Raw genomic sequence first — 12,282 nt, 5'->3', positions numbered from 1 at the left:
ATACCCAGCTGGAAAAATGCAGGGAGCACCTCTGCTAGAAAGCAGAAGCAAGCAGCAGCAGTGAAACCATTACAAAGGTGATTTTACAAAGTCCTAAAAGTAAAGCAAGTACAAAAAGATTCACAGCACTGGAGTGTGCTCAGTAACTCCTGTGACACAGTCAAAGTTCCAGGAAAACAAACCTTATGAACTATTGCTCTAGAAAGAAACCCACCATGTGCCTTGCTTGAGGGCAGTCTGATTTGGTGCTTGGCATCGTGGCTCTCAATAAACACCAGCATTACATACGTGGCAGTCACGTTGGAAAGAAGACACAGATACCTGCCAATATTTGCATTAAGTTATTCTGTTTGCAACTTTTCTCTCGTAAAGCCTAACTTACAATTCAGTGTAAGATTTATCTCCTTCTATTTAATTGTCATTATTGGAAACCAGGGTATTTTGAAAAGCCTCTCATTTCTTAAGGCAAGTGCTATCCTTCACGCTACATTTTTTCCAAGAAACAGTGAGTAAAAATAGAACTTTTAGAATGCTTCCAGAAAATGAATAAAGTACTTCCATCTATTAAAAACTGTCTGACTGAAGACACAAGGAGCAGGCAGGCAGCCTGAAATGGTTTAACATTCACACGGGCATAGCAGTAATTATTCTCAATGACATAATGCTGCTTAAAACTGGTTTTCCACGAACAAAGCTTTCATGGTGTGATGCAGTAGACAGGAATATAATTTAAGGAGGAGGTGAACACCAGAAAGAGATGAAGCCCTCTATTTACCCACCGGCCAGGAAGAAATCAGAGCTTCATACACTCTTGAGATGGAGCGATCTCTCCAGGGGCAAGATACAACCATCACACCATGCTACCACGGTGCACTTCCTGCACGAGGAATTACAAATGTCACATATTTCATGTGCCTCAGGTGTGATTATAGCACTCAAGTTCTACCAAAAGAGCATAAGGCTTGCCAATATTTCCAGTACAGTTTTTATTCCCATCTTTGGGAGCACTGACACAGGATACAGCAAGCTGCAGTGAAACTTCACCTGTCAGCTCACGCTGTGAAAATTCAGACTTTTTCAAAACTACTCCCTAGAAGTCACTGCCAGGATGCTCAGGAGGCCATGGAGCTTCTTCTTGAACTTAAAAGATTCTATAATATTCAGGTTCTACCCTAGCTCAACAGGTCAAAACAGTCCCCAAGCTCACGGCTGAAAAGTGGCCTTGTCTACAGAGCTCTCTTAGCCTACTTGCCCATTGCTGTTTATTAAATCCTTTAATATGATAAAGAATGGTGAATTTGAATGGTATTAAATCAAAACATTTTAAGCATACACTAAAAAAGTGTAAAAGTTCATTCTTTGGCTGAAGTTCGCACACTAAAGGTAGTCAGTAGGTTGTTTTCTATGGCTACGTTCAGGTGCAGTTCCAGTGCTTATGAGTTGATTTAGATGTTTCAGCAGTTGAGCATCTAAGCTCCAGTGAATGTACATCCAGACATCACTTAATATCACTTTAAGTAGATTTCACTCATTTGTGTAAGCAGAAAACATAAAGCCTGATTTAAATTAACCACCCTACTGTAAATTCAATATAATGCATAGCTAAAACAGGTAACTCCAAATACTGTTCTGGACACAGATGACAGCTCAGGAAATGAGCAGAAACCTTTCATGTCCAAAATCATCCAGCTAAGGATCAAATGACCAGAAATTCTGTTATATTCATCTTTTTAATGATTCATAATACTCCCAAGTTTCTTTATACTTCATGCTGAATTTCCTGCTTCCTAATATGGGGGCCACCAGAATGAAAGCAAGCAAACCATGTATTTGTTGCACTGGTTTCCTGTTTGTCCCTAAGTGTAAAGCAATACTGTTGTATAAAGATTTTATCTTCCATTTATGCTTAGTTGTAAACAGTAAGGACTCCCCAAGATGTTTTTCATTTCAAAAGCTCATATACCAACTGTTGTGATATCATCTGTCACTCACCTCAGCCACCTGCTGAGTCTCCACTACCTGCTGAGCCAGCACCTCCATACTGGTTGCCATGGTGAAAGAAGATCATTAGAGAACCTGTTTGAAGAGATGCCAGCAACTTCCATCAGGCACAAAAGTTAGGTTTTTCTTATTATTAGTTAAGAAAGCTCTGATAGGACTCATTGATCATGTACAACCCCGATGATTTGCCATACCTTACCAATAAAGACACATGCCATGGCTGTGTGTCCACACACACGTGCACACTAGCACCACCCTGCTCTAAGAGCAGAGCACACCCTTTCTCTTCATAGAGCCTCTAACTGACTCTATTATTTCAGCTGCAAAGAAGAGATGTTAATTTCATAAATTAGAGAGGACTAATTTGAGTGTCAACCACTGATGGTCTGTGGAATTCACAGCTCTCTAAGGCACTTTCCTCAGCTCCAGGGAAGAGGAATCTGCATTGCCTGCTGAACAAGGAAACAGCAACTCAAGAATGCTGCTTTGAGCACATTTTTGTTGAGTTGTTCCAGACTGCCACATGCATCCATATTCCTATGGCAATGCTGCACGATAAAGGAAGTGACCTGTCACATAGAGAATCTATTTTCTAGTATCTAAATTAATTTGTACTACGACGTGATGGTATTATCACTGAGGAGAAAATACTGCAGAATTGTTTTATCCTGTTGTGACTGTCTGTACTGTCAACTTTACACTGGTTCAGGGTGGCAGAAATTAAAACAACAAGAGAAAGCAAGCAGAACAAATAAGAAACAAACAAAAGGCTACTTCAGATATCTTTTAAATTATCATTGTTAGGGCTGTGTTTCTCCATGGGTAAGTATAATTTTCAAATTCACATGTTCCATTTTTAATTGTGACTTGCTTATTAGAGTCAGAGTTTAGATTCTGACCCAGGTGCAGAGAATGAAGAGGCATTCCTGAATGCTGGATGTTTTTTTTAAACCTTCTGTTGATACATGCAAAGAACTCACTTGAAAAATCACAGAAAATTAAAAATTACTATGAGTTACAGCAGAACACTGTAACAGAAATGCATGCATGTCTCCAGCACCAACCTCCCCCCCTTCAAATGCAAAACTCATGGTAAGGAGGTCAAAAGCAACTGCTAAAAAGATTGTGTCGTACTGTGGTGAGATGTGAATGCCCTCTTGTACACGTCAAGGGAAGATTATTCCTCACAATGCATCATCAAAGTTGAGACATTCCCCACGGAAATCACATTTCTCATACAGCTTGTCATTTTTATTCAGATGTTCAACTTGCACAGTAAGCACATGAACCACTTCCACCAGACCCACTTCATATGGTGGCTTGGAGACGACTCCTCACTTGTTCAGTAATTATTTTGCAGTTGCCTCCTACTTTAAAATAACGGTTTTATGTTCAGCAACGACGACAACCATATGCTCACAACATGCTGTTTTCTCTGTGCTTTAAGACCAAAAAGAAGCCCTGAAGATGAGATTTCTAAGTCTTTTCTAAAATCCCATGGAGTCTTTGCTGGGGTAAGGTTCTGACATATTCGCTGCTGCTATTGTTGTCCATCAAGGTTTTTCGTTACTTTCAACCTCTCCAAGAGCAGTGAGCTGAGCCTATGTCATCACATTCAGATGGAAACCCAGAGACCACACAGAGCCAGGCCAAGTAAGCTCGTTAATGATGCTGACACAAAACACCATCAGCTTCCTTGCAAAACCCTTGAGCGGCGAAGCCCATAAGGTAAAACAAACAAAACTAAAACAAACCAACACAAGAAGGACGGCAGTTAAAACCTGCAGGGAGGCACCTGGAACTCCAGGAGAGCACTTTCAGTGCAATAGGGTGGCAGCCAATTCAGTATGTGCAGGTGTGCTGCTGCCTGAAATACGGCACAAAACCTATTACTCTCTCCCTTAGTCGCAGTGAAACAGCAGAAGTCACACACTCCGTTTGAGGTATTCTATGCCTATGGCCCTACTAGGGTGACATGGTAAAAGGCAGATTTCCAGCTTATTGAAATGCCCTCCTTTGTCTTAGGGAAGCAGCGCTCCGCACAGCGCGCCGCAGGCTGGGCGCCTCCCGGCGCCTCAGCAGGACTCTGGAGACAGGAAAGGCGGGGCTGGCAGGTTAGGCTCTGCCGAGAGCCACCGGCACTGTGACAGGAATCCTGGCAACACCCACCAGGGCAAGAGATAACGAAACCAGCTCCGCGGTACCCGCGCCGAGCCCGAAGGCCGCCGGTGCCTACTCCATTGACTGCCGTCGGCTCCATTGGTTGCGGCCCACTCAAACCCGCGGCCCGCCAGGCCCCGCGGGCAGCCACCGCCCCCCGCGCCGGGCACCACACCCACTAGCCCGCCCCGCGCTCCAGCCAATGGCCACATCAGCCCCCAGGCGCCACTGATTGGCTGAGGCAGCTGTCTGTAAGGCCCTCAGCCCCGCCTCCCGAGTAAGAGGGAAAACACCCGAGAGAGGCGGCCAGGCTCAAGATGGCGGTGCTGGCTGGCGGCCAAGTCCCAGGCGGGGCTCCTGCCGCCGCCATTAGGTCCCTTCCCCCTCCCCTCCGGTATATCTTTGTATCAGGCTATGAGCGTTCCGGGCACGGCAGTAGGGAAGCGGCCGGTAAGATGGCGGCGGTCTCAGCCCCGTATGCAAAGTACCCGCCGCCCCCTCCCCTCCGCCCTCCCGGTGGCAAAGGTAAAAGGGTCGGGTTCAAGCCGCCGCCTCCACCCGCTCAGACTCCATCTTCTCTCTCTGTGTCCGTGTCCCGAGCTCGTCATCGCCGCGACCATCGCCCTTGCGACCCCCCAGACAGCGGACTGCTCTCACCGAGACCGGACCGGCTCCGACCTCAGGGGGCCCACATTCCAGCCCAGCGGCTCCGCAAGGGGACTCCCGCACCGGATCGACCCAACTCCTTACGCCGCCGTTCTCTCTCTCCAGGAGCTGCAGGCCAGCCTACAGCCCGGCCGTCTCTCTCTTACCCACAAAATACCGGAGTCTTACATCCCCCGCTCCCCTTAAACCGAGCATTACCCCTCCCCTTTGCCGCTCGCGGGGGTGTCCCCAACAGGGCCCCGATGCCACCTCCCCGCGCCCCCTCCCGCTTTCGGCCCCACCGAAATAAACCCTACCGGGCCGCCTCAATTTTAAAAAATGATGTTTACCTCAGGAATCGGCGCCAAACGTGCCCTGGTGGTGACCCTGACCTGGGCCTAGGCGGACCAGTGCTGGGTGACGGTGCCCAGCGGCGGCCCTCCCTCCCCCCGTGCGGGCGGCGGCGGTGAGGGGGGCAACCGGGGTCCGCGGAGGGGAGGGGGGGGGCACGTCTGTGCTACGGAGCCGCGCGGGGGGGGTTGGTGTTTTGTTTTGTGTGCCGTGCCCCTGGCAAAGGTCAGAGTTCGTGACCCCGCCCGCCGCTGCTGCCGCCGCCCGGGAGCGTTTCCCCGCTTCCTCTTCCCAGCGCCAGGCCGGCCGCGGCCCCTCCATCCCCCTCGCGGGGCGGGGCCGGCACAGCGGCGGGGGAGGGGCTACCTGGGCCGCTCGAGCTTCGCACCACCGCTCCGGAGGGCATCGCGCGACGGGCCCGGCTCGCGGGTCAGGTGAGCCACGCGCCCCCCGGGGCGCTGGGCAGGCGCCTGGGGCTGCGCCAGCCACAGTCCCTGGCCGGGTTCCCGAGGCCGATGGCGCCCACGTTAAGAAGGCAGTGCTGAACTGTGGCCTTCGAGGCTCCGCTGTAGCCTGCGGCTCGAGATGGTTGGCTGGAGGGCGTTGGTATGTGCCCAGGTTGATGTTCCAGCCGTACCGCGGCTCTTACACACAGAGTCAAAGGTAGGCTTGCAGTTGACGCTGGTCTTCCAAAGGCCGCCACCACCACACTGTCCCGAGCTTTTATGCGCTTTGTCGTTAGTGAGGGCTCTCCCCGTGGAGCTGACGGTAAACGAAGCCGGTTCTGCCTCCGCATTTGCGGTCGTGGGCAGGAGCCAGATTTGGGTGCAGCGGAGGTGGTTTAAGAGCACCACTGCTCGGTGCTTGTTGCTGCTTTCGGAGGCTATCCTACATTGACCATGACCCGAGTTCCCTTTCATAGTTCTCTGTGGCTATTTCTCAACATAGTTCTATCAAAATATCTTAATGCTTCTAGTAAGTTTGTCTTAAGTCTGGTAATTTTGTCAGAAGCTAACCAGTAGTGGTCAGATGAGGAAATGTGTGGAAGAAGGAGCAGCTGAAGGCAATAATCAATTAAACTGGCAGTACTGAACACGGTCAGCACTTGGAATCTTTTGATTGGGTTGGTGTTGGTGGGAGGTTTTTTTGTTAAAACTGGCTATTTGGGGCAAGAACATGAGAACTGAAGAACTATGGCTGTGAATTACAGCCTTGCCGTCACGCAGCTTGAGCTGATGGTATTAAAGCACACGAGATGTTTGCCATAAGTAAAGGAAAACGTTTCAAAAAATGTCTTGGGTGCTCACTGCTGGGAGGTTAAGTATGTGAAGCATTTTCACGTTCTCCTCATACAGACATGCAGCTGCCTTCAGACACAGGTGTGTCTATTGTTTTTTTACTTCTTATAACATGCCACTAGTGTGCAGGTGCAGCTCTGGGATGCCTTTGAGGGTTTGTACACTTTCATAATAGCCTTGCTGTAGGTTAGATATTGGGGTAGGAATGTGTTTCCCTTGTGACCAGTCAAGGGTAATGACTTGTGGAGTCACATTTGTGAGTACAGCATGTTTTTCAAATGGAGGATTTGGCAAAAAAAGACCCCTGCTTTACAGTGAAAGAAACTGTGGGAATAAACTGCTGTTTGTCTGCCCATAAGCTGTGAGATGTACATCTGTTGGGTCTTGTTCTCTCTTTGTGCTGTGTTGGGATCATCTATACCTGACTGGAGGTGACTGGTAGCTGGGCTTTATGGGAGGTAAATGCAGTGTGGATTGAAGCACTTCATCATAGCAATGAGGTCTAAATCCTGTTTCCACCAGAAGGCTTCTGCTACCATTTTCTGATTTGATGCTCTTCCTGTCAGAACCGGTTGATAGATGCCTGTTAAGTTACTGGAACTGCAGCATTGGGATTAAAGAAGGTAAAAATGAGGAAAAGGAAAAGCCTGTAGAACTACAATTATGTTTTGCTCTTTTATTTTTCCATGTTACTTAAAACAATGTTTAATAGCACTGTGTCTTGTTTTTTACAAAATACTGTAAAGTATTCATTTCCTGCTTAAAACTTCATACAACAGTCACTAAATGTCAGCACCTAAGTCTTCATGATACTGTTGCTCTCTAGTGCAGTTTTGTTTTGTTTGGGACCATGGTTCCCAGCCTTAGTCTGTATTCAGCATTCCCTCTTTTCCTAAGTGCAAAATGTTTCTAAGGGGGATACACACTTCCAGTGTGCTGGTAGCAGTGGCTGTAGCCTGAGGCAGGGCATTGCTCTTCATCCCTTAACTAAAGAATACCAAAGTTTGCTCATCCTTCATTTTTGTTTCCATATGATCAGTATCAGTATCACTAAGGTTGGAAGAGACCTCAAAGATCATCGAGTCCAACCTGTCACCACAGGCCTCATGACTACTGCAGGCTTGAACTCCTGACATTCCCATTAAGGGTCTTCTGCACTACCAACCGAGCCACACTCCCTGATGATCTGCTTTATGAAACTGCCAGACTCTGATGTATCAAACCCCAACAAATAACTGGATTTTTATTTAGTGGTAGGGGTGTATTTGTGCCTTTTTCCAAGCTTTTCTTCAGGAGGCAAACGGAACTACCTTTGTCAATTGGATACACATTACAGACCTCTAAAGCGTGGGTAATTATAAAGAGGTGGTTGGGGTCAAACACTGAGATGCCCATTAAGCTTCTTGAAGAAAGGGAAAAAGTAAAGTAATAAAAATCTCCCAGTACACTGGAATGTAAGCAACTTCTTGATACTTTATACAAAGATATATTTTAATCATAAATGCCATTCTATTAGTCAAATATTATGACAATGTAGGAAACCATTTTATTGCGATGATCAGAACACCACTTCTCAACCTTTATAAAAAGCCCCAACAAAACACTAAAACCAAAACAAACCCTCCCCTTCCCCCCCAAAAAAACCACCCCAAACTCATTAGCAAACACCCAAGCCCCCAGACATCAACCAAACAATGAAAAACCTGACAAACCGCCCCCAAACTCCAGAGGTCTCTATCCTCAGCTGGGCTGAAGCAGCACAGCCTATGAGAAGTAACCCAGATGCTTGGCTGCTGAGAATCCAGCTCTGGATCTGTAGTGCACAACAGCAGTTGGATGTAAGAGAGGTCAGGCCATAGGAGCTCCAAAGCACTCCAGCAGAGCAGGTGCGGCCCAGTGCACGCAGCCCAGCAGCACGTTCCAAAGCGCGAACTGCCTGCATGGGTTCAGCTTCTGATAGCCTTGTTCGTAGCAGGAGGGACAGAAACAGCAGGAGCTTTGAAAAGAGACTACTTAAATAGGTGATAAAAATCTTAACACTGCTAGGTAGTGTTCAACAAAAAGCTGTCTGTAGGTTTACAATAAATTAACCTCTGGGTTTGAGTCTGATGCAGTGTTTAGAGAGAAGTGATCCCATTCACCATCTGGATTTGCAGAGCTAGTAAAGTATGTTGTAAAAGCACTGCAGTGGTATGAAATCAAAACCTTTAACATCAGTTATGCAGTGACCTGTGTAAAACTGCAAACTGGTAGTGAGTAATTATCCTGAACTCTGGCCAGCGAAGCGCTGGTAGCCCAGGTACACTGAAGATGCTGTTGGTTCATTTTCTATGGGAGCAATTTAGCAGACACAGGCCGTAATTTCCTGCTGGTGCTCATTAACGGGCAAGTCATAAATTTGCCACAGAACTCCTTAGAAACATGAGAAGATGAAGCCATGGTCCAGTAAAAATAATAAAGTGCTTTAAATGAGCATTTGTTGTTTACTACATTATACATTTCATGGCAGACATCGAAACCAAACCAATGAAATAGGATAGTGCTCTAGAGTCAGTAAAATTGAGCCTGTTACTTACTGTAGTCAGAAGTTCCAAGTATTCTCTTGTCTTGATGTTAAACACAGTTTACTGTGAGATCAGAGAAGAAGCTTATAGTACAGGTTGAACTTGCACAGACACAAAGGTCACTGTCAACAGCCTCTACTTTAAAGTTTCCATTTGCAAAAATGGGGGTGTATGAAGAGGGAAGAAAGAAGCACATTCTGGAGACAGTTTATATCCAGTGTATAGAGCCAGTCTGCCTGAAATACACTGTTCAGTTTGGTAAGACAGAAGAGGGCTGCTGGATGTGTGTGGGGAGCTGAGGATTGATTCAAGTCCATTGGGTGCCAGCTGCTATAATATCGATGCTTCTTCCATGGCATCAATCCACCTGGGAAGGGCAGGAAAGACAAAGTGGTGCACATCACACTGTGTCAAGAGCATTTGAAGTTTGAGCGAAGTACAGCCTGAAGCCTGTTTCCCATCCCAGCTTTAGTGAAGATCCCTGGTTGTGTGATTAAAGCAGGGAACTCTGTTCCAGGACTCTTGTGTTCCAGTACCACCTTTACCAGTGATTGACTGTAAAAGCTCAAGGGCAGTACAAGTGCTGTCTTAGAGTAGGAAAGATGAAACCACTGAGGTATATTTAAAAGCAACAAAACCTCCCATAAAGAGTTATTTCCTTCCCTGGGTGTGTTGAGGTGCTGCCATTTTTCTAGCAATTTCATGACTATTATGTGGCAGCAGTAGCATTACATTGGGAAATCTTAACCACGTGTTGGCAAGGGCACCAAGAGCTGGGTAGCCAAAACACAAAGCATAGAAGTTCCTGTGCAGCAATTGCAGCTGACAGACTCCTAGGCTCATTAACCTAAGACAGCCTCCTTGTTTTTTTACACAAGGCTTCAAAGTCTCCTTCCTGAAGGAACCGGGAAGTGCCAGGTAGATTTTTCATATCTCCCAGGCCTGTCACACATAGTTGTGTGTAGTGCCCAGGCTCAGGCTGCTGTGAGGAAGGCATTTCTGTAGTGAAAGGGAGGAGAAAGCCCTAGGCAAGCTCTGGGACCTGCACACTGGCTCGGTGGAGCCCTGCACTGTTACCTCTGTGCCGAGCTGTTGTCCTCTGCTCGGAAGCTGTAAAAGAGAGTCTGCTTGTGGTAGAGATGGAAAACGGTGTCTGCACTCCCTTCCTCTTTTTCTGCAGCAATAGTGAAACCCAGCAAAGGCAAACTTTCAGTGGCAACCTTGTCCTGAAAGAAACGAAGAGCGACCCAAAATTTAGAAGCCTTGTAACAATTCAAGAGCTTTCTGAAAACCACATAGTGATACAGCCCCTCTCTGGCAGATCTGCCAAAGCAATACTGGTGGCTCTTACTTCAGCAGGAGCAGTGCCTCTGTACTGCACATGACCAGCTAGGCTTAGTCTTGAATTCAATAACCACCTCTGAAAGTCCAGTTCTTCACAACCATCCATGGCCATGAGGGTCAAATTAGTGTTACATTAATGGCTGTCTCTGACGTTAGAGTCCAGGAGGCAAACCAGAGGTCACTGAGGGTATGGGACTGGAACAGTTCTGAAAGCCTGAGACCCACTCGCAGTTATCCATGTCTATTTGCTGAGTGCAAGTAGTACCCTTCTTGGTGCCTTGTTGTGTTCTTCTGATAGCAATAGCAGCTTTCTTAGCGCTGCACTTTCTCAGCACACTTGCCAAAAGCACTGCTTGGAAATTTCTGAGCTGATAACACAATTAATTGTTAATTTACACCCAAGAAACATCCATGAATTTTGCTTGCCAGGTGCTGTTTTGTACAAGTTAAATAAAACAAGAAGCCTTAGGTGAGTTCTAGTTTAGCTGTCACTGATAGCTGTGGGTTTGGCCACTGTGCTGAGATAATGTTTTGTAGCTCTGTGTCTTGCCTTTGCTTCTGCTCTCAGAAGCTGAGTTGCAGGCTGGGGATGCAAAATGTAATTAAGGTTAGCAGAGGTGAGATAGATGTATTGGATACAGAATTTGATGCTAATAGTCTGTATTGCTGGCCAAATCATGAACTCTTCTGTGCCTCAATCTCCTCATCTCTTTAAAGGGAATAATGTTGCTTCTTGGAACCATCACACTGGTGATGAAAGTTTAAATAATTGATGTTTGAAAAGTATTCTGCAGGCTTAGAGTACCAAATATTGCTATTACAACAGTTCCTGCATCCTGTGCCCTTTGCTCAGCAAAATGCATTTTTCTGCTTATGAAATTCATCAGCTAGAACCAAACTCCATATCACACTTACTTCAGTTCTCCTGTGTTGCAGCTTCTCCTGACAGAGAAGAAATTAAAATAAGGAAGGGGGCTGCAAAGTGACGAAGCACATACAGAATGCTTTAGCTGGTATCCAGCCTCCTTGGCTGTAAGGAGGAGCTTACAGGCCAACGCACAAAGCAGTACTGTCTTTGGAGGTCACCCTTCTGTCTTGCCCTGTTTATACTTACACAACTACAAGATCTTCTTCCCCACCAGAAATGGATCATAGCACCATTTATCCACAAAGCATCTGGCAGTTACCAAGTGCACCAGAGAACACCTAAGGACCTCGAAATCTTTAGGTGTGGATATGCAGACTGAGGTGCACAGTGACTGACAGTTTATAATAGCAAGAAGCCAAGGAAGGGCAGTTTGTAAAGAGGCTGCTGAGGTTTAGCTACTCTTGTGGCTGGGCCCGCCCTGGTAAGCTCAGCTCTCTGGGGACTCACTCTGTTAGGACTAGGTCCCAGAAGGCAGGTAGTCGTGAGAACTGTCATTTCTACCTTTCACATTTACTTGTGCTGCCTGTAGGGAGTACAGAAGGAAACTCAGGAAACCATTTCAAGTCAGGTTGCACAGTACCTCATTTGCCATGTAGGTGTAGAGGACTTTGCCCTTGATAACAAACCAGCGTTTCTTCCAGTGTCTTTTGCCCCTCTTGCATCTGCTGAGGTAACCACTGATGGTAGCTCCCTCTCCTGAGGCTGCCACCTAGAGCAGGGTAGGAAAAACCAGGATTTGTGACAGCAGAGAACTTGCATCACACCAGCCAGCCAGGTCTATGTCAGTGAAACCATAAGTAGACTATCAAAAATATTGGGACAGAAAAAGGAAAAGCATTGTGTTATGGTTCTTTAAACTGTGTGAAGATTCCTGGGTTTTCAGTAACTGAAGAAAAATAAGCAGCTGAGTTATTCCTGAGGTCAGCATGTTTGCAGCTGTGTTCAGAGAAGCTGAAATTGTCCCTTTTCCCAGGTCTGTTTTTTTGAATAC

At 46.7% G+C, this 12,282-nt stretch overlaps 3 protein-coding genes across 17 annotated transcripts in view; 1 reads left to right on the top strand and 2 right to left on the bottom strand.

Annotated features, from left to right (window-relative positions):
• Nucleotides 1–5,477, bottom strand: part of NR2C2 (nuclear receptor subfamily 2 group C member 2) — a 30,569-nt gene extending 25,092 nt beyond the window's left edge. For 2 of the 6 annotated variants that reach the window (XM_068157698.1, XM_068157703.1), the window contains exons 1-2: nucleotides 1,993–2,076; nucleotides 780–877 (exon numbers count right to left, since the gene is read on the bottom strand). In XM_068157698.1, the coding sequence (XP_068013799.1) occupies nucleotides 780–851 (72 nt within the window). In that variant the 5' untranslated portion in view covers nucleotides 852–877; nucleotides 1,993–2,076. Of the gene's footprint in view, nucleotides 1–214; nucleotides 322–779; nucleotides 878–1,992; nucleotides 2,077–4,170; nucleotides 4,244–5,156 lie in introns of those variants that run through there. The other 4 variants (XM_068157699.1, XM_068157700.1, XM_068157701.1 and 1 more) reach the window with 4 other exon arrangements.
• The window catches only part of LOC137450812 (uncharacterized), a 216,360-nt gene continuing 208,536 nt past the window's right edge, over nucleotides 4,459–12,282 (top strand). For all 5 annotated transcript variants that reach the window (XM_068157707.1, XM_068157708.1, XM_068157706.1 and 2 more), the window contains exon 1: nucleotides 4,459–5,272. In XM_068157707.1, coding sequence (XP_068013808.1) covers nucleotides 4,479–5,272 — 794 coding nt within the window. In that variant the 5' untranslated portion in view covers nucleotides 4,459–4,478. The remainder of the gene's footprint in view (nucleotides 5,273–12,282) is intronic.
• Nucleotides 7,125–12,282, bottom strand: part of FGD5 (FYVE, RhoGEF and PH domain containing 5) — a 79,738-nt gene continuing 74,580 nt past the window's right edge. For all 6 annotated transcript variants that reach the window (XM_068157697.1, XM_068157695.1, XM_068157693.1 and 3 more), the window contains 3 exons: nucleotides 11,872–12,000; nucleotides 10,097–10,245; nucleotides 7,125–9,386 (listed from right to left, as the gene is read on the bottom strand). In XM_068157697.1, the coding sequence (XP_068013798.1) occupies nucleotides 9,350–9,386; nucleotides 10,097–10,245; nucleotides 11,872–12,000 (315 nt within the window). In that variant the 3' untranslated portion in view covers nucleotides 7,125–9,349. The remainder of the gene's footprint in view (nucleotides 9,387–10,096; nucleotides 10,246–11,871; nucleotides 12,001–12,282) is intronic.

The sequence above is a fragment of the Melanerpes formicivorus genome, unplaced genomic scaffold (assembly GCF_026170545.1).
Source record: "Melanerpes formicivorus ecotype bairdi unplaced genomic scaffold, bMelFor1.0.p_v2 SCAF_38, whole genome shotgun sequence".
Lineage (NCBI taxonomy): Eukaryota > Metazoa > Chordata > Aves > Piciformes > Picidae > Melanerpes > Melanerpes formicivorus.
This window is presented reverse-complemented; position numbering and strand designations above follow the sequence as displayed.